Below are 26,828 nucleotides of genomic sequence, written 5' to 3' on the forward strand. Positions count from 1 at the left end.
AGCCGAATTCAATTAAAAATTACTACATTTTTCCATATTCAATTTTTTATAACTAATTGTATTCAGTGCTACTTTCAGATGGGCAAGCTATTCCCCACGCATCTAGTGCTCGACGAGAAAATATTAGTGACCTAAAGCTCAAACTATTGAAGCTGTAAAGAAAAAACGGAGAAACTATTATAGTGGCGCCTGTCCTGAAAGGATCAAATATGTTACTCTTAGCAGATATCCAAGCATTTGACTCAAAAAATGCATATTGTTGCCTTTAAATAAGCCTAAGCTCCACTTTCAAAGTGTCCACACTTCTATACCCAACCGTGATCTCTATATTAAAATTTGAATTACTTTTACTCTTTAAATTTGGTGAATCCTTCGTTTCGTCAAAATTGACTAGTTGATCATCACAACTGTCGTGGCTATAACGACTCTCTGAGTTTGACCGAAAAAATACCGAAGTATCAAGCTTCGGAGAGACTACTTGTCTTTGGCCATCTTGGTGATCGTTATATGCAGGAGTGGATGAATCAATTGAATGAATTCTACTGGCCAGTGGGCTCTTAAAAAAATAATTCATATGTTTGTATTAATGTTGCATTAATTAAACATAGTTTACGATACTTCTGTTAAAATAATAAATACACAAAAAACTACATGTATACAAAGAGGAAGGGGAAGGATACTGGTAACTAATTATCAAAATATCATGGTAATTTTGAAATTTGCTTAGTAACGTATTGTGCTCGCTTCAGTAGACAAAGCTAATCAAATTGAATATCGAAAGGGCTTTTACATCGCAAGAGCGATACAATCTAATTTTCAGTAATCAATAAGAAAAACAAAGCAAACAATTATATTACCAGTCCAGATAGATGTATATGGATATCTACGTAAAAATCGGGAAAAAACTGGGGGGACTGCCGACAAAAGCGAAGCTAAATTTTTTTTAAGGGGACCAGCCAGTATTAAACAATGAAAAAATGGACTTTTTTTATTCAGGTTTCTTTTAGTAAATTTTTCGTAGAATATGATGTCGTTGACCTTTTTTAAATAATAATTCGATCAAAAGTTACACGCGTTATTTGTAACTGTTTATTTAGCTATTTTTCAATAATGCCGCAATAACACGTTTTCTTTTTAATAATAAACGTTTCTATCATTAAATAAGTACTAGATTTACAGTTTAAAATCATTCTTAAGTACTATAAGATGTATTTCAATAATTAAATGCCATTCATTAGTTTTTGTGCACTATGAAACATTTATATTTGAATTAATTATTTATCTACTTTTAACACTATCATTCACAAAAATTGAAATTCAGATAAATAATATTCCATTATGTATAATTCAATGTAGAAAACAATTTACTAAATTTATTATCGAGAAAATTCTAGAAAAAAATAAAGGGTAATAAAGAGATTTGAGATTTTCAACATTTTACTTAATTCATTACGTTTTAAAACGTCTATGGCGCCGCGCGCCATCATACGCATCACACTATAGTCACATTACAGCGGATGGCGACCGTCACGATTTTATATTATTGAACACGCTTTAGTACCCATGTCTCACGTGTCTTCTGTAACAAAAATGTGATAGTTTAACAGATGGATAGTTTTTATATACTTGACTGCATGTAAGTATGCGTTTAAAGTGTAAATCGATGCAACAACAAATGTAAAAGTACAATACATGGCCTGTAATGAGCATTTTCATCTAAGATAAGTATAACATTCTTTAATTATTGATGATAGAATTTGATTCTTTGTATTATAGGTTGCTTACTTATTTCAGGTTAAAGTAGATGCTCAAAAGTCTCAGTGATATATGATCATAAAGAATAAAAGAATTAATATTTATCGAAAAAATCAATGAAAATGGATCATTCAACCAAGTCATTTTGGTAAATATATGCTGAATTTATGTTGGATTTGGAAAATTAATGTCATGTTAGGCCAAGCAATAGGGAATTTTATAGGGACTTATTTTGTACAGCAATCCGATTGTGCCATCGTAAAGAAGGTATTTGATAGATTAATTGTGCTATATTTTCGGCTCGCAAATCCAAATTATTAATTTATTATGAAAAATTTAAGTGCAAAAATCGTACTTTTTTAATTAATTAATGTATAAATTAAAAACTACTGGGCCAATCTTAATGAAGTAAATAGCAACTTTGTAGATTATTAAATTACGAAGAAAATGAGCCGTTGATTGACCCGATCGGATGATTAGGAGCGGAGAAAACTCGGAAAACCCGGGAAATTTTACGTTTATTTATTAAATTAATATCTCCGTCAATTTTTAACTTGCAGACCTGGTTCTTGACGGAAAAGTAATTACATTCATGCTGCTTTAGTGTGTAAAAAAATTGAGGCTGTGACATCATTGGTTTTTGCATAATCGCAATGACAAAAATTTCATGCGGCAAAATGTAAAATCTGTATTATCGATTTGGATGATCCGATTTTTATTTTTAAAGCAGATTTATAAACTAGGAGTAACGAGCAACAAAATGTCTATCTTGGTTTTTCGTTAAAATGCTGGAAAATGTATTAAAAAACGGTCCAAACATGACTCCTATCGCCCGAACGCAGTAAAGGGGCAGTGTGGCGGGGGGGAGGGGGGAGAAGCGACGTTGGAGAGGCTCATATATAGTAATACATAGCGGGCATATATGCGCCTCTCCTACCTCGCTTTTTTCAATAGAAGGATTTTTTTTTTCAGAAAAGTGTTTCATTTAAGTGTATTGGCTACCAACAAGGAGTAAAAGCCATTCGACCAAATTTTTTAACTGTGGCTGGTCCCCTTAACTTGCACAAAATCTATATTGAATGTGTGGAATGGTCTCATCATAGAATTTAGTGATTTATAATAAATTATGGTATTTATAATAAGTTATGTAGCATGGAAATAGCTTTACCATAGTATCCAATTTCTTTTTGGCTTTTTCGATATCAACAAGCTGTTCAATCTTCAGTTCCAATTGAATATTTTTTACCTGTAGTCGTTCATTCATTATGCGATATGTTTCCAAGCGTTCATTTATAATTTCCAAATTGTTTTTCAATTTTACGTTTTCATTATCTAGAGTTTCAAGGTCTCGTTCAAGGCATTTAATCTTGACGGTTAATCTTTCCTTCTCATTGTTTCTTACATCTCTTGATTTCGTTTGGTTACTGCTGTCCTCAACATAGGGCTGTATTTCCTCATTATCAATAATTAAAGTTTTAGTTTGGTAAAATCTTGTTCTTTTGTCTTCAAGTATTTTCTTCTGAGCTTCAATATCAGATTTCTGGAATATATATATATATATATATAAAATTTGAGTTGGAATGATCCTCATTTTTCGAACTAAGGAATATACACTCGAGATGAATTGCAGGTAGTGTCACTTTCTATGTTACTTTTCATAGATAATACAAAAGGCGAGGTATGCCAACATCTATCCTTTTCGTCTGGTTTTAATAAATTGAAAAATTAAACAATTAATAATTATACCGGTTACATTTTCTTATACTGACATACAATTTGAAAGTGTATTCTTTTGAAATTCACAAATTAAATTGCACGGGGACACAAAAAATAAAAAATGGTCTGTATCAAAAACAGCATACCTATATTCTCATGTATTTTGCCATGCTGAATTTTAATCCGCAGTCAGATTGATCCCAGCATATCGGGATCAAGGTCATTTGAAGGTCAAATTCAGGACAAAGTAGTATAAAAAGAGGAACGTGTCACGGAACACGCGTTAAGAATGAAGTTCCCTTCAGAAGAAGGGTTGGCTATATTAATTAATTAAGGTGTGTGGGACCATTTGTTCGCCTCATCTTTCTCTCTGTTGATTATTGGAAACAATAAATAATTATATTCATAAATTTTTTTTATGTGTATATATATATATTTTTTTTCTGATCAAAATATATTGCAATTTACTAAACTGGAAAAAAACATAAATTCACTATAAACGGCTTGTTCAGATTTACTGCACCGGCTGATCGAGTGTGGCACACGGTTTTCAATGTCTCAGATGTGACTAAGCAGGAGAGCAAAAGAAACATAGTATAGAGAAAGAGACAGAGTACAGTCCTGTGTACTGCGGTATACAGTTTGTATGCAAGCGAACGAAAGAGACAGAGAGAGAGAGAAGAGAGAACCAGTATATAGTTTGCACGCAGCTGTACAAGAAGGGATGTAAATATCATGGCAGATTTTTGCTGGATGCTGAAAAGGGAAAACGAGTCAGAAACGGAAAGAAGAAAAAGAAAACCGCTGCATACATCTTTTAAAAATAAAAGGGTCCGTTATAAGAGAAGAAAAGTACAAATTATATCACTTTGAATACCAAACTCGAGTAGTCGGGGCAATTCTAATGTTGGATTCGGAGTCAGCAACCCTCAAAACCATAGAAATACTAGTTACACGTTTTTAAACTACTTTTTCCTGAGTTTGACCTCCAGAAGACCTTGAACCTGACGTGCTGGGATCAAGCTGACTGCTTATTCGGATTCAGCATGGCAAAATACGTGGGAATATATGTATGCTGTTTTTTATGCAGACCACTTGATCGGTGTTATAAAATGCTTTCGCGGTCATGGTGCTTTTTTAAAACGTTTCACTTGTTACAATTCATCTGGAATGTAGAATACAAATAACTCAACCGACCTTGCAAACCTGAGCCTTACCCTTCTTTCCTTCCGCTTTTTGTTTCGCAGGTTCCTGATAGGTTTCTTCTTCATCATTGGCATCTTTGGCCTCATAATACCTATCTACAACGGAATCATGAAGTACGCTAAACACACCTCTTTTTTTAGTAAAGTCTTCCAGTTCTTCTTCAGTGCAAATTCCTGTAAATAAGTAAATATATATATATATATTTTTTTTTGTTTCTTGTAGAAAGTGCGCGCGAAGCACGCTGGAGAACGCGTGTATATAAAAAAGAGAAACGTGTCACGGAACACGCGTTAAGAACGAAGTTCCCTTCAGAAGCAGGGTTGGCTATATCAATTAATAAGGTGTGTGGGACCATTTGTTCAGCTCATCTTTCTCTCTGTTGATTATTGGAAATAATAAATAATTATATTCATAATTTTTTTTTATGTATATATTTTTTTTTTCTGATCAAAATATATTGCAATTTACTAAACTGGAAAAAAACATAAATTCGCTATAAACGACTTGCTCAGATTTACTGCGCCGGCTGATCGAGTGTGGCACACGGTTTTCAATGTCTCAAATGTCACTAAGCAGGAGAGCAAAAGAGACATAGTATAGAGAAAGAGACAGAGTATAGTCCTGTATATAGTTTGTATGCAAGCTAACGAAAGAGACAAAGAGAGAGAGAGAGAATAGGGAACCAGTATATAGTTTGCACGCAGCTGTACGAGAGAGACAGAGAGAGAGAGAGAGAGAGAAGCGCGTATATAGTGTCTAAGCGAACTCATGAGAGGGAGCGAGAAAAAGACACTCAAAGCCAGCCAGCGTGGCTCGTAGAGAGGGGAGAGCCAGCGAGGCTTGTAGAGCGGGGAGAGGAGCCAAGAGTCAGCGTGGCTTGTACAGTGGGGAGGGGATCTCTCCCAGTGTGCGACTGTTTCCTCTCCTCCTAAATTTCGTAACGCGTTTCACTTTTTCTGGATTAGGTTCGTTCTAAAAAATGAAAATTATAAGAGTGACAACAAAACATTCAAATTTAGGCAAGTTTTTGAGTCGACTGCTTGGAATGCTGATGGGCAATTCTTGACTATTTCAATCACCCTAAAACATCAAAGTCACCGATTTTTTTTAAACTTCGTATAGTTATTGCATACATAGGTTTCAACACCTCAAGCGAGTTTCAACTCAAAATGTTGATAAGAGGCTGTTTTATCAGTAATTGAAAAATTTTTGAGTTTTTTTTTAAATGCAATCCTCGATGGCTGTTAAAGATATTGAGATGATCTTTTCTGTAACCAATTGCCGGACATAAAGAAGCGAATAAATATTTTTTTATTTCAATTAAATGTTTAACTTTTCTAGATTGTTCTGCAATGCGCAAAAACAATTTGATAATATTTTTAATTTTGACATAGATTTCTAAATTATATACAAATAAAAAATGTAATTGGTACATTGATTCCTTAAGCAGCCAGTAATGGGGATACTTATACTACCTTAAAAAATAACAGGAAAAAGAGCACTGATGTAAACAATCTTTTTCTTCAATTCTAGACCTTAGAATTAACCTTTTTTTTAAAGATCTCGTCATCTTTATAGTACTTACATGAGGAGCTAACGAAGAGCAAACGATACCCACTTAAAAGTAACCCTAAAAATATTAACCCCTTAGTGTTTTCATTGATTTTTCAACCCTTAGACAGAGGGTGCTGAAAGTTCGATGCGCTGATATACACTCGATGAGGTGTATGGGGTCATATGCACGTGGACAATACTTTATTGCACCAGTGTTTTAAATACCCAAAAGACTCTGGTGGTTCGGATTCCACCTTAAGCTGTAAGTCCAGTAACTGGGGGGGGGGGGGGGGGATTGGCGTCCTCCGGTTAGCTATAGGAGGGTTTACGCCACGAACTAAGTAGATGCGACTAATAATTGCTCTGGAAAGCGGTAGTCCGATGCATCTCGATGGTTCGCAAAGGGGGGTAATAGAGCACACGGGGATATTAAGGGCGGAATGATGCCTCCCACACTACGGTAGTGAGTGAGGTACCCTAAAAGCCTCTGAAAGGTGGAGGGATGTTTGCTGATAAGTTGGAAAAGGAAATAAACACGTTCTCGGTCATGAGCACACAAAATTACCTCGAGGTGTACAACGATTTTGTAAATTTAACTCATTCATGTCTACAAGAGGCAAACGCTAAGTTCCCTGATCAGAGCAGGTCCGGAGGGAAGGCTCCACCCGCCACTCCTTGGTGGGATACTGGGATAGCCAATGTTCGGAGTTGGTTGATCAGAAAAGAGAGGCTATGAGACAAATTAACAAAAAACTAGACAACACTTTTTAATAACTTTTTTATTTAAAAAAATAGGGAATAATTTCATCTTTCGATTTCCAGTAGTTATTTGCCATTGAGGACGTGAGAATATTTTTATTTTAATTAATTTGTAAATTTTCCCATGTTAATTTTCAAAAATACTCGGTCCGCTCAGCTTGCTGCTTTGGCCGCCAGGCGTCTCCCGGGTATCGTTGAATCGCGAATACGAATTTTAGAAAAAAATCGGTGATTTTGATGTTTTAGGGTGATTTAAATTGTCAAAAATTGTCCTATTGTCGAAGAGTGAATAAGTTGGAATAATTTGTTTTATAGTAGGATTCAGATTTGCAATGCGAAAAAATCCATATGAAAATCCACATGGATTGCAAACATAAAGTTCACCTGAATATATCCTGGTAAATTTCGAATATATTCTCATGCATTGCCAGGTAAATTTTTACATTTATCCACCTGGATCTTTAAAAATCCACATGGATTTCAGAAAATCCAGGTGGATTTTGAAAAAAGTAGTCCATATGGATTAAGAAGCTTTTAGGTATGTATATTATAATCTTTACGGCTCAGTATGTCTCAATGAAAATTTATTATACCTGAAACTAGTTTTTTGTACCTGTGTTACGGCTAAATGGATTTCATCACTTTATAAGGTTTAAAAATATTAAATTTAGGTTGAGACAAGCTGAACTGTAAAGATTATGAATAGAAGAAAAGCTGGTTGTTTATGAAAAAACAAATAAAAATATTCATCACATTTTTCACTTTGTTCTTTTAATTCAGTTTGCAAAATGTACGGGTTCAGGGATAATTAACATTGAAATCCATGTGAAATTACATGGTTTTCTTCAGGTGTTCAAAGCAAAAATCAATTTAATAAGAAAATTAAATTTTCAATTGAAAATTTAAGATATAATTTTGTATATGCTATTTTTCTAGCTAGAAAAATTATCTTTCTTGCAGATTTAATTGAAATAAAAGATTATATACATGGTGATTTTTTGTATCGTCAAGATGATAAGAAATTGTATTATGGATTATTTTCCAAGATTTTATTTTAATGAAACCGAGTTATACATGTAGAAGTCACACTTAATTCATATTGGTATTCCATTGTAGTATTGAATTGCATTTGTAAATATTAAAGTCTTCAAAGATTTTTTTAGAACTTTTAGGTATGTACATTATAATCTTTACGGCTCAGTATGTCTCAATGAAAATTTATTATACCTGAAACTAGTTTTTTGTACCTGTGTTACGGCTAAATGGATTTCATCACTTTATAAGGTTTAAAAATATTAAATTTAGGTTGAGACAAGCTGAACTGTAAAGATTATGAATAGAAGAAAAGCTGGTTGTTTATGAAAAAACAAATAAAAATATTCATCACATTTTTCACTTTGTTCTTTTAATTCAGTTTGCAAAATGTACGGGTTCAGGGATAATTAACATTGAAATCCATGTGAAATTACATGGTTTTCTTCAGGTGTTCAAAGCAAAAATCAATTTAATAAGAAAATTAAATTTTCAATTGAAAATTTAAGATATAATTTTGTATATGCTATTTTTCTAGCTAGAAAAATTATCTTTCTTGCAGATTTAATTAAGATAAGAGACAAATAAAACATCCATCCAACTTTTTAATTTGTTGCAATAAAAAATAAACTTAAATTACTTACTTTCTATGGAGGCTACTTGAATAGCTAATTCTTTTGGGTTATCTTTATCATCCAACCATTTGACAGTGTACACAGAATTTTTATCAAATACACTGATGGCTTCCTCTGGATTATATTGAAATTCTAATATATCATAAACTGGTATCACATCTTTGACATTGTCTTCAACGTATTTTATTTTGGCGTAGTACTCTGGCTTCATTTTGAAATAATTTCAATTATAATCTGGATTACCACGATCAAACCACCTACTCCACATGAAAAGTCTAGGAAACAGGTCGAAAGGAAAAAGAACAAAGAACGAAGAATTGCAGTCAGCTTTTAAGATACTCACACGTATATAAAGTAAGGTTTAACTCATGCGTCATGATGATTACTTTTTTTTCAATCATACGAATGAATTTAAAAAAATATCATTTCATTTTTACAATAATTATTACAAGAACAATCGTTTGAACTATAGTATATAAAAGTTTTTCAAAAATATATTTGAACCTTAGTCAAGTTTACTACATTACAAACTCACACTTCATATTTAATATACGAGAGATCACAGCTGCATTTTGCACCTAAACTTGCAGTAGTAGTAGTGCAGATGGTCTTAGCACAAAATGGAAGATAATAATAGTGGTATCCAGGACAGTTATACAGTTTCAAATATAACGGGACTTGATTCAAATTTAGACGACTTTAATGTGAATAATTCATCAAGTTCAGTAAGTCATACCGACAGTTTTACCAGAAGATTACGGAATACTATTTCTGAACGCTCGAATCCAAGTTTACAGAACTCTTCCAATGGTAAAAAAAAAATTATATTATCATTATTGATAGATATCTTAAGTAGACATTTGCTTTGCATTTTATTTTATTTCTCATCGATTTCTCAAAACTAAATTTCACATTCAACTTTCATCATGGAACTGTCCTGCTGTAAAAAATCTATGTGTATATATTTGATGTAGATTTTTTACACGCACATCTCATTATTTTTCCACAAAATAAACAATACATATATATCATGCATTTCAGGAATACATGAATCTTTGGAATTACCTATTCCATGCAGCAAAGCTACATCTAATATCTTGAGTACCAATGACTCTAATATAACGCCAAATGAACTATTGAACATTTCTAATGAGAATGTACAATTACAAAATGAAGATCGACTGCATGAATTTAACATTAATGGAAATGAATCTAATGCAGGAAATATTGTAAGTCACATTTCGAATATACCTATCATGTATTATTTATCATTTACAAAAGGGTGAGAGGTGGGAATATAAGGCTCGTGTATACATTAGTAATAAATGCTTGCATAATATAAATTGAGAAATATCAAGGAATATATATAAACCATCAATATTGCAACTGAATAAACTTTGGTAAAAAAATATGATTAATAAACATCTAAAATGAAATTTCCATGTTGTATAGATAATAATACCATTTTTCAAACTGTATCATGAGTTTCTGGTTCTAAGTCATATATAACTTGTGCAATGAGGTGAAAAGCATTTTATTTTTTGTAACGTATGAATCATATATTATTTTCATTATTGTTCAAACAAAAGCAATCTTAATTGATATAAATACATGGATAAACTAACTTGCAACTCTCAAACGACTCCGTTTTTTAATAGCTTCTTTTTTACACGTTAAAAAAAATTTTCTAGAATTCATCTGATTATGTTTTTAATGTGTTTTTTCCCATGGAACAAGATGGTGCTATTGGATTTATCATAAGATGGTTTATATATTGTGTAGGTAATATAGCCGCCCCTGTTACTTTGAATTTAATTGGAGAATTAATAATTAGAATTAGTTTAGTTATTGGGTTCAAATAATTTAGTCAGTTATCAAGCTCACATAGGCTTTTAATGTCAAAGTAGACTTGAATTGTAATTACTTTCGCCACAGTGGAAAAGCAATCTAATATACGCACACTTTTATGATCCTTTATCTTCAACAGTATTAAAATGTTTTACTAAAAATTATCGTCAATGAATATTGCCTATATATATATGAGTTTTTATCACGTTACAGCTTGTTTCTAACCCTATTGAAAAAATCCAGCTGGAAATCCAGGATGGATATCCATATGGATTTCTCAGAAAATCCAGGTCGATTTTATTTGTGTTTTTGATTATAAATATATAAAAAAATGTCTCCTGTTAAATTATTGTTTTAAATATCTCCTACTCTGACAAATATCAATATTAAAAAAAAAATAAATGTTCCCTTAGCGGGGCTTGAACTGACGACCTCTTGCACTTTAGCTTGACTGTCTACCACCTGAGCTGTTGTATCATCTTGATTTCAGTAGTATATTTCACTTACATGGCTTATTCTTGCATTATATACTTAAATAGTATCACCTTTTTTATATTTTGCACATAACAAATATGCCCACGATAAAATGTTAGATCATTTCATGATAAAAGTTCAAATATAAATCCTTAAGGAACAGTGATTGATGATATACATATGCAAATTTGAAGAAAATTCATGTGGATTTGAAATAGGTTCACAGATGAATTTCCATGCGAAAATCTATGAACTACTTTCACCTGGCAATTATCAAAGTTATACATATATTGAAATAACTAAAATGATCCAGCTGGAAATCTATGCTCGATTTCCACATGTATATTCAGCTGGATATCTATGTGGATTCCAGATGGATTTCTCAGAAAATGCAGATGGATTTTATGTCTTCTATTATAAATATATATAAAAAAAACGTTTCGTAAAAAAAAATGAATAAATGAAAAGAACGCGAATCCAACAGCAACCGCTGCGAGAAAAAACGTTGCCACAAGAGCAGAAACAGAGGCGGAACTTCACATGCGAAATTGACAACAAACGACGCCCGCTGTTCATAGAAGTCTAACTCGCGCGCGGGTTCAGCAAAAGTCTAACTGAGCGGATCGTGCAAAAAAATTCTAACTCAAAATTCGGTGCAATAAAAGTCTAATTCGATGTCCGTTCAGTACAATTCTAAGATGGAAATGAGAACAATATAATTCTATCTCAAATTTCGGTGCAAGCAGAAGCTAACTCGCTCGTCCGTGCAGTAAAATTCTATCTCGACTGTACAATTAATTATGGGAGTACATTGTATTCTCAATAAATAATATTATTGTTATTGGATTTAAAAAAATATATCCCTACCTTAATTCATTATTAAATTTTAATGATATGAATGTTGAAAACATTTTTTCATTCGCGTGAGCTATTATAATTTAGATAATCAGTTGTAAGCTGTAAAAACGCTGAAAGTACGTGCTAAAATGATTTATTTAATCTCTAAGTATGATGCCCTGGTCTAAAGTTTCCGAATAGCTTGCAAATAATGTCCTCCATTCTAATCAACATCGCAAATGATTTGCAATATTCTACTAGAGCAACGTTTATGTAAGTGACGCCATGCTATTTTTTTATTAAACAATAAATTGAGCTTACCTTAATTTTTTATTGCGACTAAACGTATTTATAAAGCTTTGGGTTTAATTCATAAAAAGTAATTCGCAACAATCAGTACCGTTAAAACGCAGTCAGAGTATTTTTTGTTATTTTTAAAAACAGATATCAAGCAAGTTCGATAAAATAGTTTAAAAAAATGTAATTAGTTTATTTGATACAACGTGATTTATTTTATTTGAAAAATCAGTGTATAAAGCTCCTCGAGGAAACTATGTTTATTTCAATTCCGCATTTATAACCTCCCATAATTAATTGTGGACTCGAGATAGAATTTTATTGCACGATTCGTTAGACTTTTATTGAACTCGCGCGTGAGTTAGACTTCTATGAACAGCGAGCGTCGAAACGATGCCAAAAAAGCGACTGAATGATTCCCTTGCGGCCGGGGAAAAGTTCATATATATTTATAATACAGGACATATTCACCTGGAAATCCGCATGAAATCCATATGGAATATACAACGAATCCATGAATCCACATAGATATCCAGCCTCGATTTCAAGCTGGATTTTTTCAATCACGCCAGAATTATACCCATGGATAATGATAGGCATTGAAAGGAATAATATAAACCAGCGTGGTTCATTCGGCGAGAAAAGGGTCACTTTTGCGTTCCAATAAAGACGAAACCAGTCCCCATTAACTTTACGGGGTTTTAAATTTACTGTAAAATCCACGTTGACACTGATCAACATTGACTGAATTATTCTCTTTTGTAACGAAATTACATCTTCTTATCAATCACATTTTGCTATAAAGGTTAAATAAAAACTATAATAGGGATAATGAACTGAACAAGATATATATGACTTGATAATTGTTAATATGTAAATATATAGCATTATATTTTCATACTATTTATCTTTGGATCATTTAAAAGCTATTATAGATTCTACGTGCATTTTTAGACTTTCGATTTTGCTTACATACAATCAAACAGAAGTTTCTTACTTAAAAACATGGGCATGTACATGGAAAGAAACATGCTTTGTACAAATAATAATTTAGCGAGCAAATGTAATCAATAATCATTTTATTATATTGTTCATACAAAAATGAAAAATAAAACCCTATACTTTCTAACGTATTTAAAAATTAAAATATATAATTATTAATTTATTGTTAATCATAAGATTATCATTTACAGAAAAAACTAATGTTGAATAATTTATTTAATATAGGGGATTGATCCGATGGCATTCTGTAACGGAAACTATTTTGATGACAGCAGTGATGAGGAAGATTTCTATGAGGCAGTAGATAGAGAAGATGAAATCATTAGCAGTACAAGCAAAAAATTCGAGGAAATGTTGAAGGATGAAGCGTCTAATGAGCGTCTTAATGCACAAGTATCCGTTAGCAAAATAGAAATAATATTAGCTATACTAACCTTTTGTGTCAAATATTATGTACCAACCACAGGAATAGTAGATATGTTCAAAATGCAAAACATGTTTCTGAATGACAACATTTTTCCTGAAAATTCTTACCAACTTAATAATTTATTCAATGCGGAAGGAGGTAGTGAGTATCACGCTATATGTCCTACATGTAAAGGGTACCTTGGAATTTTCGGTAAGGGACAGCGAACAATATTCTGTGAAGTATGTGATGATAACATCAATTTGAAAGATCCTTCATACCGTGATTATTTTATCATGTTCGACGTTGAAGATAAAATAAAAAATCTTATCGAAGCTAACGAGGACTATTATATTGATGTAGTTTCACGAAGAAACAAAGAGTTACATACTACCTATCGAGATATTTACGATGGACAAAAATATAAGCAATTTGTATCATCATTGCCAGATGATCGTAAAGAGTCTTATTGCACTGTAACATTCAATAGCGATGGAAGTCCAACTTTCAAAAGTTCAAAATATGCAATATGGCCCATACAAATGGTATTGAATGAAATTCCGCTAAATATTCGTTCGCAGAAAACAATTATTTGTGGACTATGGTTTGGACATGATAAACCAAATATGACATATTTTCTACGTCCTTTTGTTGATAATATAAATAAAATGTCAGAAAACGGAATAACATGTGTGTTGCAAAATGTAAGAACAAAATTATATTTGTATGCATTGTGTTGCTGCGTGGATTCAGTAGCACGAGCGCCAATGCAGGGCACCGTTCAATTCAATGGCTATTATGGGTGCAACTGGTGCTTGCACCCAGGTTTACGGGTTCGCCACAATACTGGCTATTCCATTAAGTATCCGATACTGAATGAAGCTCCTGAAGGACGAGCGTCGGATAATACAATTGAATTGATGCAGAGATCAATTGAATCAAATGTCCCGATTTTAGGTATAAAAAAGATATCTTCTCTGTTGCTTTTAAATTTTTTCAATATAATTTCCGGATTCGTCCCATGTTCACTACATTGTGTTGATGAAGGCATTGGAAAGCAGTTCTGCAACTATTGGTTTGCTTCATCAAATAAGCCTTATTCGATTCCTAAGAGTAAAATAAAGGTCGTAGATCGATTATTGAAAAATATAAAGGTGCCTACTACATTAACGCGGTTGTCTCGTTCTTTAAGTGATCGAGCGTATTGGAAGGGAATAGAGTGGTCAAACTGGATTCTTTTCTATAGTATACCAACATTGAAATTAATATCTCGAGAAATTCCAGAGTTTGAAGAGTATATGAATCACTGGTCATTATTAGTGGAAGCCTATTATACATTATTACAAAGTGAAATTACTCTGACAGCATTGCAAAGGGCGGATTATCTTTTAAAAAAATTTGTTTTCAATGTAGAAATTTTGTATAGTGTTGATGCAATGACATACAACGTTCATCAATTATTACACTTAGTACAGAGTGTTGCTGACTGGGGTCCATTATACGCACATAGCGGATATGTATTTGAATCAGGCAATGGAAAAATAAAAAAAAATATTTTTGCAGCCAACGGAGTTTTGAGCCAAATATGTCGGCGCCTATGTTTTGATGAATGTATAAAAAAATTACAGAAACACGTGGAAATACAAGATGATTCACTATGTTTAGAATATATAAAATATTTAGATAATAACTGCACTGAAAAAAGCGATAAGTTTGCTTATAGATATTTTGGTAGAACACGAACCAATGAAAATGTTGTAAGGCAATTCCATCTTCCAATAGAAACTGTAAGAGCCTATAAAAAGATTATTAAGGATGAATGTCCATTTAAGTCATGTGAAAAAATATTGTACAGATCAGACAATTCATTTGCGACTTTAAAAAATGGAGATTACATACAGATTCAACAATTTATGGTTAATATGGCTGATTTGAAGGAATACGTGACATACAAAAAGGTTGCAGTGGTCAGCGATGACCATCTGATCACTGATGACTTGCATTGTATGAAACAAGTAACAGAAATTGAGCAGGATGTTAATATCACTTATACTAAAAATATACATAAAGCATGTGTTACATAAACATAGATAGTGAGAGTTATATTTCGAGTGTTCCTAACATGTATTGGAAATGAAATTGGTATGCTAAATATTATTTATTCACTTAATCTCCCCCCCCCCGTCATATACTTTTCTAGATACAAAACTATAAAAAAAAGTCGTCTTAAATGTAATTTGAGCGGCTTTTCCCCACACTTTCATCATTCAAAGAAGAGAATGAAAAAAGTTTCAAATTCGTAACACGTCTATAATCGCAACGGAGATTGGTACAAAATTGAACGGAAAAATAAAAAACTTAAAAAAAAAATAACCTTCCAGTCAAGTGGCTCTAAAAAATTCTCTACTGCCTCAAAATAGATGATTCATTTTTCCCCCGATTACTTACATAAAAACTCGAAAAATGAAAAAAAAATTGGTAGACTAAAAGTAAAAATAACCGCTAAATCCGAAAAATTTAGTGATACATCAATTATGAAAAGTAGCGATCAAATTTTTTCTACCCACTGCAACGCGATAAATTTTTCTTTTCCATCGACCCACCACACTTTCCAATAGATTAGAAAAAAAAATAAAGCAATCGCTCCACTAGGATCGCCAGGATGATGAGCGTATTACGCACACACACACACACGCGCGCGCGCACAGACGCACAGATATCGTGTAAAAGTCGAGTATTTGCGATAAATCGAGTATTTGCGATCTACATGATACTCGAAACAAAGTTATAACAAAATATATAAAATGAAAATTTTCACGAAAACAAAGCTTCTTTTCCAGGAAGCAAAAAGAGTTGTTATGCGATGAATTATACGCAATAGTGATACGTGATTTCAATTACATTATGTATAGACGTAATTTTTTTTACACGTAATATGTAGAAATCTTAACCTAACTTTTAGATGAGATACGCGTACATGTATGTATTTTTTTTATTTTTGTAAATCTTTTTCATTCTTTTATATCTTATTTTATCGAATTCAAATGTAAATTGCAATAAAGGATAATGTAATCAGAAAATATATGTTCTAAATTTTTTTCACGTTTGTCTTATTTATGAATGTTCTTCAATTCTTAGCGATAAGTATAATAAAATGAAATTTATAAAAGATTTTCCTTTAATAGCACCTGCATTTGTCGAAGAGTCCACCTGGATTTGCAAGGAAATCCAGCTGGATTTTTATCTTAATGCACTTGGATTTGTCGATAAAACTACCTGGATTTGCAAAGAAATCCAGCTGGATTATCTCCAAATGCACCTGGATTTGTCGGTAAAACTACCTAGATTTATCGAGATATCCAACTGGATTTGCAAAGAAATCCATCTAGATTTTTCTCAAAAAGCAACTGGATTTGTCGAGCAATCTGTCTGGATTTGTCGAAAAATCTACATGGATTTGCACAAAAATCCAGCTGGAATTGTCAAGAAATCCATCCTGAAAATTTTCTAGTATCCATCCTGGAAATCCATCCGATAACCATTATGGAAATCCTTTCTGGAAATCCATCTAGATTCTATATGGAATCCATGAAAATCCACGTGGAAGTCCATATAGAAATCCAGCCTCGATTTCCAGCAGGATTTTTTTGATAGGGTAGATACAGATATTGATTTAAAAAAATTTTTTTATCGGAAACTATAGACTTACGAAGAAAATTACCAAGAATAACAAGTCATTAGAATCAGTCAAAGAATATATGTACCTGTTTTCAGTGTATTTGCAATGATTTTTCAATTTTGCAATAATTTTGCCAGTTGCAAAATGAAAATAAATGCTTGAAATTTTTTTAAAAAATTCAAGTGTACTCTATGAGCAATTTTAAGAACTTTTTAATTTTGATGATTTTCTAAATAACTAAATAGTTTTCAAGTAAAACGTTCATGAATTTATTTTTTCTCAAAAAGTTTGCAGTTCGGGCGCCATTTTGGAAAAATGGAAGTGAGAAACGATCTTTGAACGAAAGATTTTTAAAGTTTAGACCTTTCAAAACTCGATTTCAAAAAAGAGAGCGAAAACACCATGCTTTTTTGTAAACAAACTTAATTTGTTCATAATTATTCATTCACCATCGGAAAGAGCAACTCTCAAACTTTCGAAATGTCTCTCTCAATTTTTTTAGTTACTGATAGCGTTATTTTCGAAGCCTCAAATACCGGTGTACAATTTATGCCACTTTGGGTCTTTAAGGGTTAATACGTCATCAGAAATTACGACGAAAATATGGCATACATACAATAGGAGCAAATCACTTTATATCGCGTTAAAAAAAATTGTTTATGATTTTTAAAATTCATAATTAATTCAGTTATTTTTCACTGTTTACGTTTGTTAATCAATGTGCAACAGTGTGCTAAGATGTGCAGTCATGAGACTTTTTTTCGCATATCTTTGCAGACTGTTTATAGCAAACTTTTCACCAGGATAATATACAATAGCCCCGGTTGGAAATTCCCACATGGAATCCCATATAGTTTCTCATATGGGATCCCACATGGGATTTTTATAGAATTTTCCATATGGGATTTTAAAAATCCAATATATTCAATAGTAATTATTATTTACAACGTGCAGTTGCAATATTTCTGTTTTTAGAATATATCTGGATGCGTTGCTGGATGTTGATCCTTGGTAGATGCAAGTTTGAATTTTTTTTCATCAAAAATATTATGATTTCAATTAGCTGAAAAACATGAAAATTTTACCATATCCAAGGAGATTGTTTTTATTTGAAAAAAAGTATCTCATACGGTTATAGCTGAAAAAAAAACATAGAAAATCAGGGATGAATTGAAATGATTATTTTATATTTCATTTTCATTGGACATTTCTCAAGACAATTACTCAGCTCTTATGAATACATCTTCTTTATCACTATGTCGTAAAAACATCAAACATTCTAATTTAACTTTTTTTCAAATCAAAATGATCCACAAAATCGTAGTCTTGCATTGGTTAATGTATGGAAATGCTGAATATTAAATTAATCTCAACTAATGTGAATTTAACTGAAATGATTATAAAAGGTGATAAAATGATATAATATTAGCTCTCTTAAGTGAATTGGCAAATGTATGTAGTATGTCAGATTTCTAATTGAAGTTGAATGATCTTTCAGTATCTTCAAAAAGTTGTACTTCAAATTCTATGTTTAATGTTACTAAAAATGATCTTTTCAGGGCTTTAAAATGGCCTAATGTCTCTTCGTAAAAGGCAGTAAAATTAAACAAAGATGAGAGAAGACTCATCATGGTGTTCCAAAATTGTCGTAGAAGTGTCAACTTCTTGGTGTGTGACTCGAAGAGCTAATCTCACCATCCTCTGCCTCGAACACCATTTCATTAAGTATCTTGACATTAATGAAAGTGTAAATTCTCATTCTCATCTTTGTTTAATTTTGATTTAAAAAAAAGTAAAATTAATATGTTTGATATTTTTACGACATAATATATAGAAGATGTATTCATAAGAGCTGAATTGTCTTGAGAAATATCCAATGAAAATGAAATATAAAATAACCATTTCAATTCATCCCTGATTTTCTATGTTTTTTTTTTCTTCGGCTATGACCGTATGAGATACTTTTCTTTTCAAATAAAAACAATCTCCTTGGATACGATCGAATTTTTATGTTTTTCAGCTAATTGAAATCAAAATTTCTTTTTGATGAAAAAAAATTTTAACTCGCATCTGCCAAGGATCAACATCCCGCAATACATCCATATATATATTCAAAAAACAGAAATATTGAAACTGCACGTTGTAATTATAATTACTATAGAAAATATTGGATTTTTGAAATCCCATACGGGATCCCATATGGGAAATTCTATAAAAATGCCATGTGGGAATTTCTAATCGGGGCATGTTCCAATTAACTCGCTACTCTTCAATTGACCTATACAATAAATAAATGCTATTTAGATTTTTGATATTGATGTGATTTATAATTTTGAAAACTGTTATGCAGACTTGTATTTGAAGATGATATTTACAAGATAGATTGATATGTGGATGAATAAAATGCATTCGTTAATGTAAATTGTTCCATAAATAAGTAACAGACTTGTTTTCATTATGACTTGAAAACATAAAATAAAAAAATGACCATCAACAAGGTACCGTAGTCTATGATTTTCTTTAAGATAGATTCATAAGTACAAGAGCATTTACAGTTTTCATTCATAAATATGAATATGTTAAGAATATAAAAATTACAGACTGTTTATCAAACAAAAAAAATGCATGTTTCACATCATACTTTTTACAGCCAAACAAATATTATATTTATAGAACGACAATGAAAATTTGCTTATCTTGAAAAATCTAACATACGTTTTCATGAAAATGCAATCTACATGTACTTTAAAAAGCATATGGAGCTAGTAAAACTTCTTACGAAATTGAATTTTGGCTGCTCAATCATCTCGTCAACTTTAGTAGTGTCATGCGTAGGTGAAAAACAATTGTCATTAGTATCGACATCAATTATGTTTTCTGTAGGAATGCCTTCACTTATTGGTTGTGCATAGTCGCAGTCCATTAAAGATTCAAAAAATGTTTGTGGATTTGTCTCCTGCAATACAAATAAATGAATTGTTTATGATAGTCAAGAAACAGTTCAAATACTATGAAGAAAAATCATGATTTAAGGTATGTATATTATTTCATAAACAAAACTAAGCTAGGTTATGAAAGATATTTTGTGCCAAATATATCAATAGAAGACAATAGTTTTATCCAAAACAATTTACGCCGCACATGTCAGTAGAGTAATTTAGAACAAACATTTTCACTAACCTTCGTTTCACGCACTGCCGTACTTGCTGTACCATCACACGTTTTTATTTTTTTCAACTCACTCCTCGCATATTTTGATAAATCATTTGCACTTCTCGTGGCGAGGTATTTTTTGTACTTGTATTTAAATATTTCCTCCATTGCTATACTTAGAAAATATTAACTATTTATATCTGAGAAATCAACAAATACCGTAAACAACGTGGACATCATCACAGCCGGCATTCTTACTAAGACTATATAAGCAAAATGGCCGTCAACACATGGCATCATAACACACATACGCACACACAACACGCATCCACATGAGCGCTACTGATAAGCATAATTTTCAAATAGAGAAATTTATATCTATTATATTTTGGGAAATTCTCTTAATATTACAAAAATTATTTATATTCTCTTGTAATCTCATATTAAATTTGCCATCGGGAAAGTTCTTTTTTACACCGGAAGCCGCTTCCATGAAGGTGTGTGTGTGATGTTCACGCATATGTGACATGTGACGACCGGTAGAAGTTACTAGAGGCCCTCCTTCTTGACCTTCTTTGTTCTCAAAAGCTGCTCAAAAGTCAAAGTTTTTTATCATTAAAAAGACAGAGAAAGTAACTATAAATACAATAACTTTCAAATACTAGATAGAATTGTATAGTTCATACAACGTTAATACGACTGAGGAATTTTAGCACATTGTGAGAGCTTTTGATTTTACAGTGATTTTTTTTGGAAATTTTATTCAATTGTTAACAGATTTTGAAAACGACTGATTTTTAACCTTAAAATGAGCGAAAGTGAGGCTTCAGATTTGAATGGCAGTGAAACAGACTTTGAAAAAGTCAATGAAATATTGAAGAAGAAGCCTGGTTGTGCTACTGTTAGATTTAATAACTATGAAAAAGATAAATTATATCAAATAAATATAATTGATATCAAGTTAAAAATTAGAAATACTTATGGGAAAGCAGTTAGAATTCCCTTTGATCCTCAGCATGACCGTGATTTTGATTCACAAAAGTTGTATCATATAAAGTGGCATTGTCGGTCAGGTTGTGAAGAAGATCACGATAAACATTATTCGTATTATACAGCTTCCATAATAAATCTAGGCAGTAAGTATTTCACAAGTAATAAACAATCGTTTGATAAAACCTTTCATTCAAGCACTTATTTTTGCAGTTGACGCACAAGATTGCCTGATCAAGATATCACAGAAACGATGTCAATTCAGAAAGCCATTATCTGAAATAACTGGAACGACAGAAAGTAGTACATCGAATATTACTCAACTAAATTTGGACAGTCTTGTTGAAAACAATGTGATTAACAAATCTTGATACGACTGAACAGTCCTTATATGTTATTTGTTACAAAGCTGTGTTGTTGTAAAATTCAAGTACAAGTTACTCAAGGTATTATGTAGCCTCTTGTAACTAGTTGATAAAAATGTACAAGCAAGTCTCAAAATAATCCTCTGATTAATCAATGTAACCGTAAACATAGTTAAATACTTATGAAATTCTATTTAACGAATGTCATTGATTACTCGGTTATAAACTTTTCTGTCTCACGGGTATTGTACAACTGTACGTTATCTATGTTTCCTCTTATAGATGTTAAAAATCTCACTACAATGGGAAATTTTCACATTTACTGTTTCCTAGAAGTTTTCATAATATCTCATCAATGTAACTCGTGCCATAAAGAAACTACATATATCCTCTATACTCAGATTACTATAATTAATCTCATCTCCTTATATGCGTCCTGCCTTATGTTTTTTCAAAACTAATCAACGCTTCTATTTATATATATTTTGCAGATTGACTCAGAAGGTTTATTGTTGACTTGTTGTACCACATTAGACTTGCTTTAACATATATAACTGTGTACCTGTAATTATGACATTCTCACAAAGAAACATTCTTAAAAAATTGTATAAAAAGTTATGATAAAATACTCATCTAAATATTTTGGTCATCACTGTTTTTATGTGGATATTTTCGTTGGTACACATCTGTACAATACTTATATAGCAATCAACGCAAATTGTTGGGTACCATTGGGTAGCACGTTTATTTTGTTTTTTTTTTAAGGTTGGAATACGTAGTCTATTATTAGGCGTGATGCTTTTGCTTGCTCCATATAATGGCGTAATTCAGGGTCTTTCCTCGTCGCATTCTTATAGTTCAATAGTTAAATATTTTTATACGTTAAAACTCATCAGCTGCTGTACATATTTATATGTATATCTTGTAAATTTTTATCCAAATAACGCGAAAACTAAAATCGAGTCTCTCTTCCTCCCTGATCTTACACAGCAGTAGCACAGCAGCTACTGCTGATGCTGAATATAGCTACGGAACGCAGAAACTGCGACAAATGGCTAAGGCTTCGTTTTCATGGCGACAATTTTGTCGTACGACAGCCGCGACACGACAAAATCCAGTTGTGGGGGAATGTCGTTGTAGTTCAAAAAATCCAACTACACCGACAACGCGACACGACAATATGCGGTCGTCAGCGACAATGGCAACACAATCGAATATTTGCATTTAATTATTTTATTTTATGCTGCATTGGCCTCAACTGACATTGGGATATGATGCTCTGATGTAATGATGCTCGCGATATATCCATTACATTCTTTATTTTTTTATATATTTATAGGCAATGTTAAAAAGTATAATCGAAATTGTAGAAATTCACGTAGATTCAGCTACAATTCGAAAATTTAAAATGGAAAAGCACAATGAAAAATCAATTTATTTTGATGTCAAGGAACCTTGTACGACCTAAACTCGTAAAGTCCCATATGCTTTATTGATGAAACAAATAAATTTTAAAACGAATAATCACTTGTAATAAATTATTGATTTCTCATAATTCCCTTATTTCACAGGATCCCAAAGCACTGGTTTTGCAAGCTCAAAAAGAAGCAGCAAACAACATCTTGCGAAAGAAGAATGAAAATGAAAGTTTGAATGCATTCATGGGAAAAAGAAAACGACTAAGCAATGCAGTCGATAAAATAAAAAAGTTGAAATCTGGAGAAAGTGGCCAAACAAAACCATGCTGTGTTATAAAACATGTGGAAGAATTTGAAGGTTCCGATCAAGAACCAGCCTTGCTGGCAGAAAAGTCCACACATATGGAAAAGGAAAATCAACAAAATAATGGTAGATAAATATAATCAAAGCATCATACTTTGTATTTCATATATCTTTTTAGAAAGAAGTTTTATATTAAAATTGGTAAAAATATTTATTTTGCAGCTTCTAACACACTATCTCCTCAGTCAAAACGTGCTAATGATAAAGGTAATTTTCGAATTTTTTTAATTTAAAAATTTTCTATACCATTAATTTGATTTTCATAATTATAGCTGATTTCATGGCAGCGTTTACTCTTATGAAATCATGTCAAGGCCAATTCAGTCTTGAACCTGAAGATGGTAAGCTTGCTGTTGTTGTGATATGATTTATGTGTAAATTTCTAAACTAATGCTGCATGTATATGTAATTTTAGATGACGTATCGTCAGCGTCATCATCCTCGTCAAGAAATGCAAGGGATCATCATTTGATAGGAAACAAAGGAGGCAATCATCACAGAACCAAAAAATCTTTATCCGAGGCTATTTATATGAGTGAAAGCAGACGTTCGGCAAATGATCAATATGAGCTTCCTCAAAGTACGTGGATTTTATTTCCCGATTGCATATATTCTTAAGCTCATATAATAAATAAAAATAGATATGATTTATGTATAAATTCGTAAACTAATGCCGCATGTATATATATGTAATTGTAGATGATCAGATGGATAACGCATCGTCAACATCATCGTCCTTGTCAAGAAATCCAATGAATCCTCATTTGATAGAAAATCGAGAAGACCATCATCAAAGCGTCAACAGACCTTTACCAGAAGCCATTCTTATGAGCCACAGCAGACGTCCATCAAATTATCAGTATCAGCTTCCTCCAAGTACGTGGATTTTATTTCCCGATTGCATATATAGTATTCTTAAGCTCATATAGTAAATAAAAATAGATATGATTTATGTATAAATTCGTAAACTAATGCCGCATGTATATATATGTAATTGTAGATGATCAGATGGATAACGCATCGTCAACATCATCGTCCTTGTCAAGAAATCCAATGAATCCTCATTTGATAGAAAATCGAGAAGACCATCATCAAAGAGTCAACAGACCTTTACCAGAAGCCATTCTTATGAGCCACAGCAGACGTCCATCAAATTATCAGTATCAGCTTCCTCCAAGTATGTGGATTTTATTTTACGATTGCATATATTCTTAAGCTTTTTATAGTAAAAACATAACGTGCCACATTGCTTTCAGAAAAAGTTGAATTGGAAACAGAGCAAAAAATTTATGACAAAGTGAACGATGGAAATCAAGTATGTATAACAAGAATTCTAAAATACTAAAACTAAAATCATCTCTTACGCTAATTTGTTTATTTGTTAAGGTATACTTAGGATTAGATGTATATGTGGATGAAGATGTATGGGCTAGAGTCAATCGTAAAAAAAAGAGGCCAACCATGTGGCTCAGAGATGTAGCCGAAATGATTTGGAAGCCAGAGAATTTGGTAATGAGAGCATTCGATGTCAAATTATGCACAGCAGAAACTCCTGGCAAAGAAAATGAAAATCGATTACCCTTTGAAGAAGACAAATGGCAACTTATGATACGTAAGTAATGTTTTTACATTGTATACTAAATATAGGAAAAAATATTTTTCGGGATATGTAATTTTAACCGACATTAATATTTCCAGAATTATATACGAAGTATTTGAATGATTTGCACAATGAGAATCCAAGAGTCAATGTCAAAGCTTACTTGAGTACTGCCAGCGAAACGATAAGTTCGAAGATACAAGATTTAAGAGCTTTATTACGTAGGAAAGCAGAAAATAAACTGCTGGCAGAAAAGGGAATTATACGTGCTAAAAAGAAAGCTCGAAGAGCTTACTGTTATATAGATCATCACGAAGAATCTTAGGTACTCTTCTGTTATCTGATAGGCGACATACATTCGCTTATCTTTGAATCTTAATATTATAACGTAGTAAGATAAGATTTTATTATATAAAATTTTTGTTGTTGAGATTTTCGACTTTTTTCTAATTAAAAGTTTATAGTTTTCATGCTTCTGTAAGGCTAAATATACTAATTATTACTAAAATACGATAAAGAGTAATTTGATACATTTCACTGTAGTTCACATTTAATGTACAGCCGAATTTATTTTATACATTGAGAAAATAATTTAATGCAGAATTTATATGTAGACGTGCCTGTACACATAGTTTTAGTTTTTTATGACAATTCCAATAAAAAATACTATTCCAATGAACTACTATAATTCAATTCAAACTGAACATGACATTCACATATCCTTATATATTTCATGATAGTCTTCTGAACATGTTAAACTACTTCTATTTCAATGAGAATAAACAGGGAAAAAATCATTTTAAAATTTCATAGATGGTAAGTTCTGATACAAGTTCTGATACAAGTTCTGATATAAGTTCTGATACAAGATCTCATCTTGGATGGTAATGGCATGAATCGAAATCCGACCACAAGAACTTAGGTTAGAACTTATACGAGAGCTCATATAATTTCTTGTACAAGTTCTAATACAAGTTCTGATACAAGTTCTGATACCCTATTTTTAGGAGGGAAGGCTTTTGATTAAACTGAAGTGCTCTGTGTATTTGTTTTATTTTGAGTCCGTATTTAATAGCCTGCTTTAGCGCTCTATAACACAGGCCGACAAAAAATTTTACCAAGAACCCGAGTATAGTTTTCCGAAGGTTTTTTGCGCGCTGAATCCGAATCCGAGGTCAGAATTACTCTGTTGGCTCCGGTTTTCGAGATATCCTAACCTTAAAGTGCAAAAAACGCGATTTTTGCCTATATTTGAGGTTATGTAGCAAAGAAAAGAAATTTTTTTTCAAAAAACTGTATACATCAAATTAAAGTATGAGTTTTCTTCTTTCAAATGCCGTTGAGTATGTTCGGATATCTTTTTTTTTCACGAAGTTACACAAATTTGAAATAAAAAGCACTTGGCTAACTTGCTCTACCCAGCGTCATGTGGGTGTGCCTGCTTAGGGGTTGGGAGGGCTGGTTTTAAAGGGTTGAGGAGGTATTTGGGGATGAGGCCTATCTAGATCATATTAGTACGCATACCTGTGATTAGAAAATGAGTTTTTTTATCAAAAAGCTGTTAATTAAACTTGCTCTACCCAGGGTTATGTGGGTGAGCCTGTTTAGGGGTTGGCAGGGGTGTTTTCTACCCGTAAGAGAGCATTTTGTAAATAGAAGCACGATGCTCACAATATTTTTTAGTGTTTTGTCATATTTCCAAGTTTGGTTTAAATTGGTGAGTGGCTCTTTAATATGG

General features: G+C 32.1%; 1 protein-coding gene across 1 annotated transcript in view; it reads left to right on the forward strand.

Moving 5' to 3' along the window:
• The window catches only part of LOC131673788 (uncharacterized), a 131,757-nt gene extending 106,338 nt beyond the window's left edge, over window positions 1–25,419 (forward strand). Inside the window, exons 7-15 of the mRNA XM_058952065.1 lie at window positions 23,280–23,556; window positions 23,653–23,697; window positions 23,763–23,831; window positions 23,906–24,070; window positions 24,190–24,366; window positions 24,491–24,667; window positions 24,747–24,805; window positions 24,877–25,102; window positions 25,189–25,419. Coding sequence (XP_058808048.1) covers window positions 23,280–23,556; window positions 23,653–23,697; window positions 23,763–23,831; window positions 23,906–24,070; window positions 24,190–24,366; window positions 24,491–24,667; window positions 24,747–24,805; window positions 24,877–25,102; window positions 25,189–25,415 — 1,422 coding nt within the window. The 3' untranslated portion in view covers window positions 25,416–25,419. The remainder of the gene's footprint in view (window positions 1–23,279; window positions 23,557–23,652; window positions 23,698–23,762; window positions 23,832–23,905; window positions 24,071–24,189; window positions 24,367–24,490; window positions 24,668–24,746; window positions 24,806–24,876; window positions 25,103–25,188) is intronic.
• The last annotated feature ends 1,409 nt before the right edge of the window (window positions 25,420–26,828 follow it).

Source organism: Phymastichus coffea, unplaced genomic scaffold (genome assembly GCF_024137745.1).
Source record: "Phymastichus coffea isolate CEN01 unplaced genomic scaffold, Cenicafe_Pcof_1.1 PCOF00196, whole genome shotgun sequence".
Classification (NCBI taxonomy): domain Eukaryota; kingdom Metazoa; phylum Arthropoda; class Insecta; order Hymenoptera; family Eulophidae; genus Phymastichus; species Phymastichus coffea.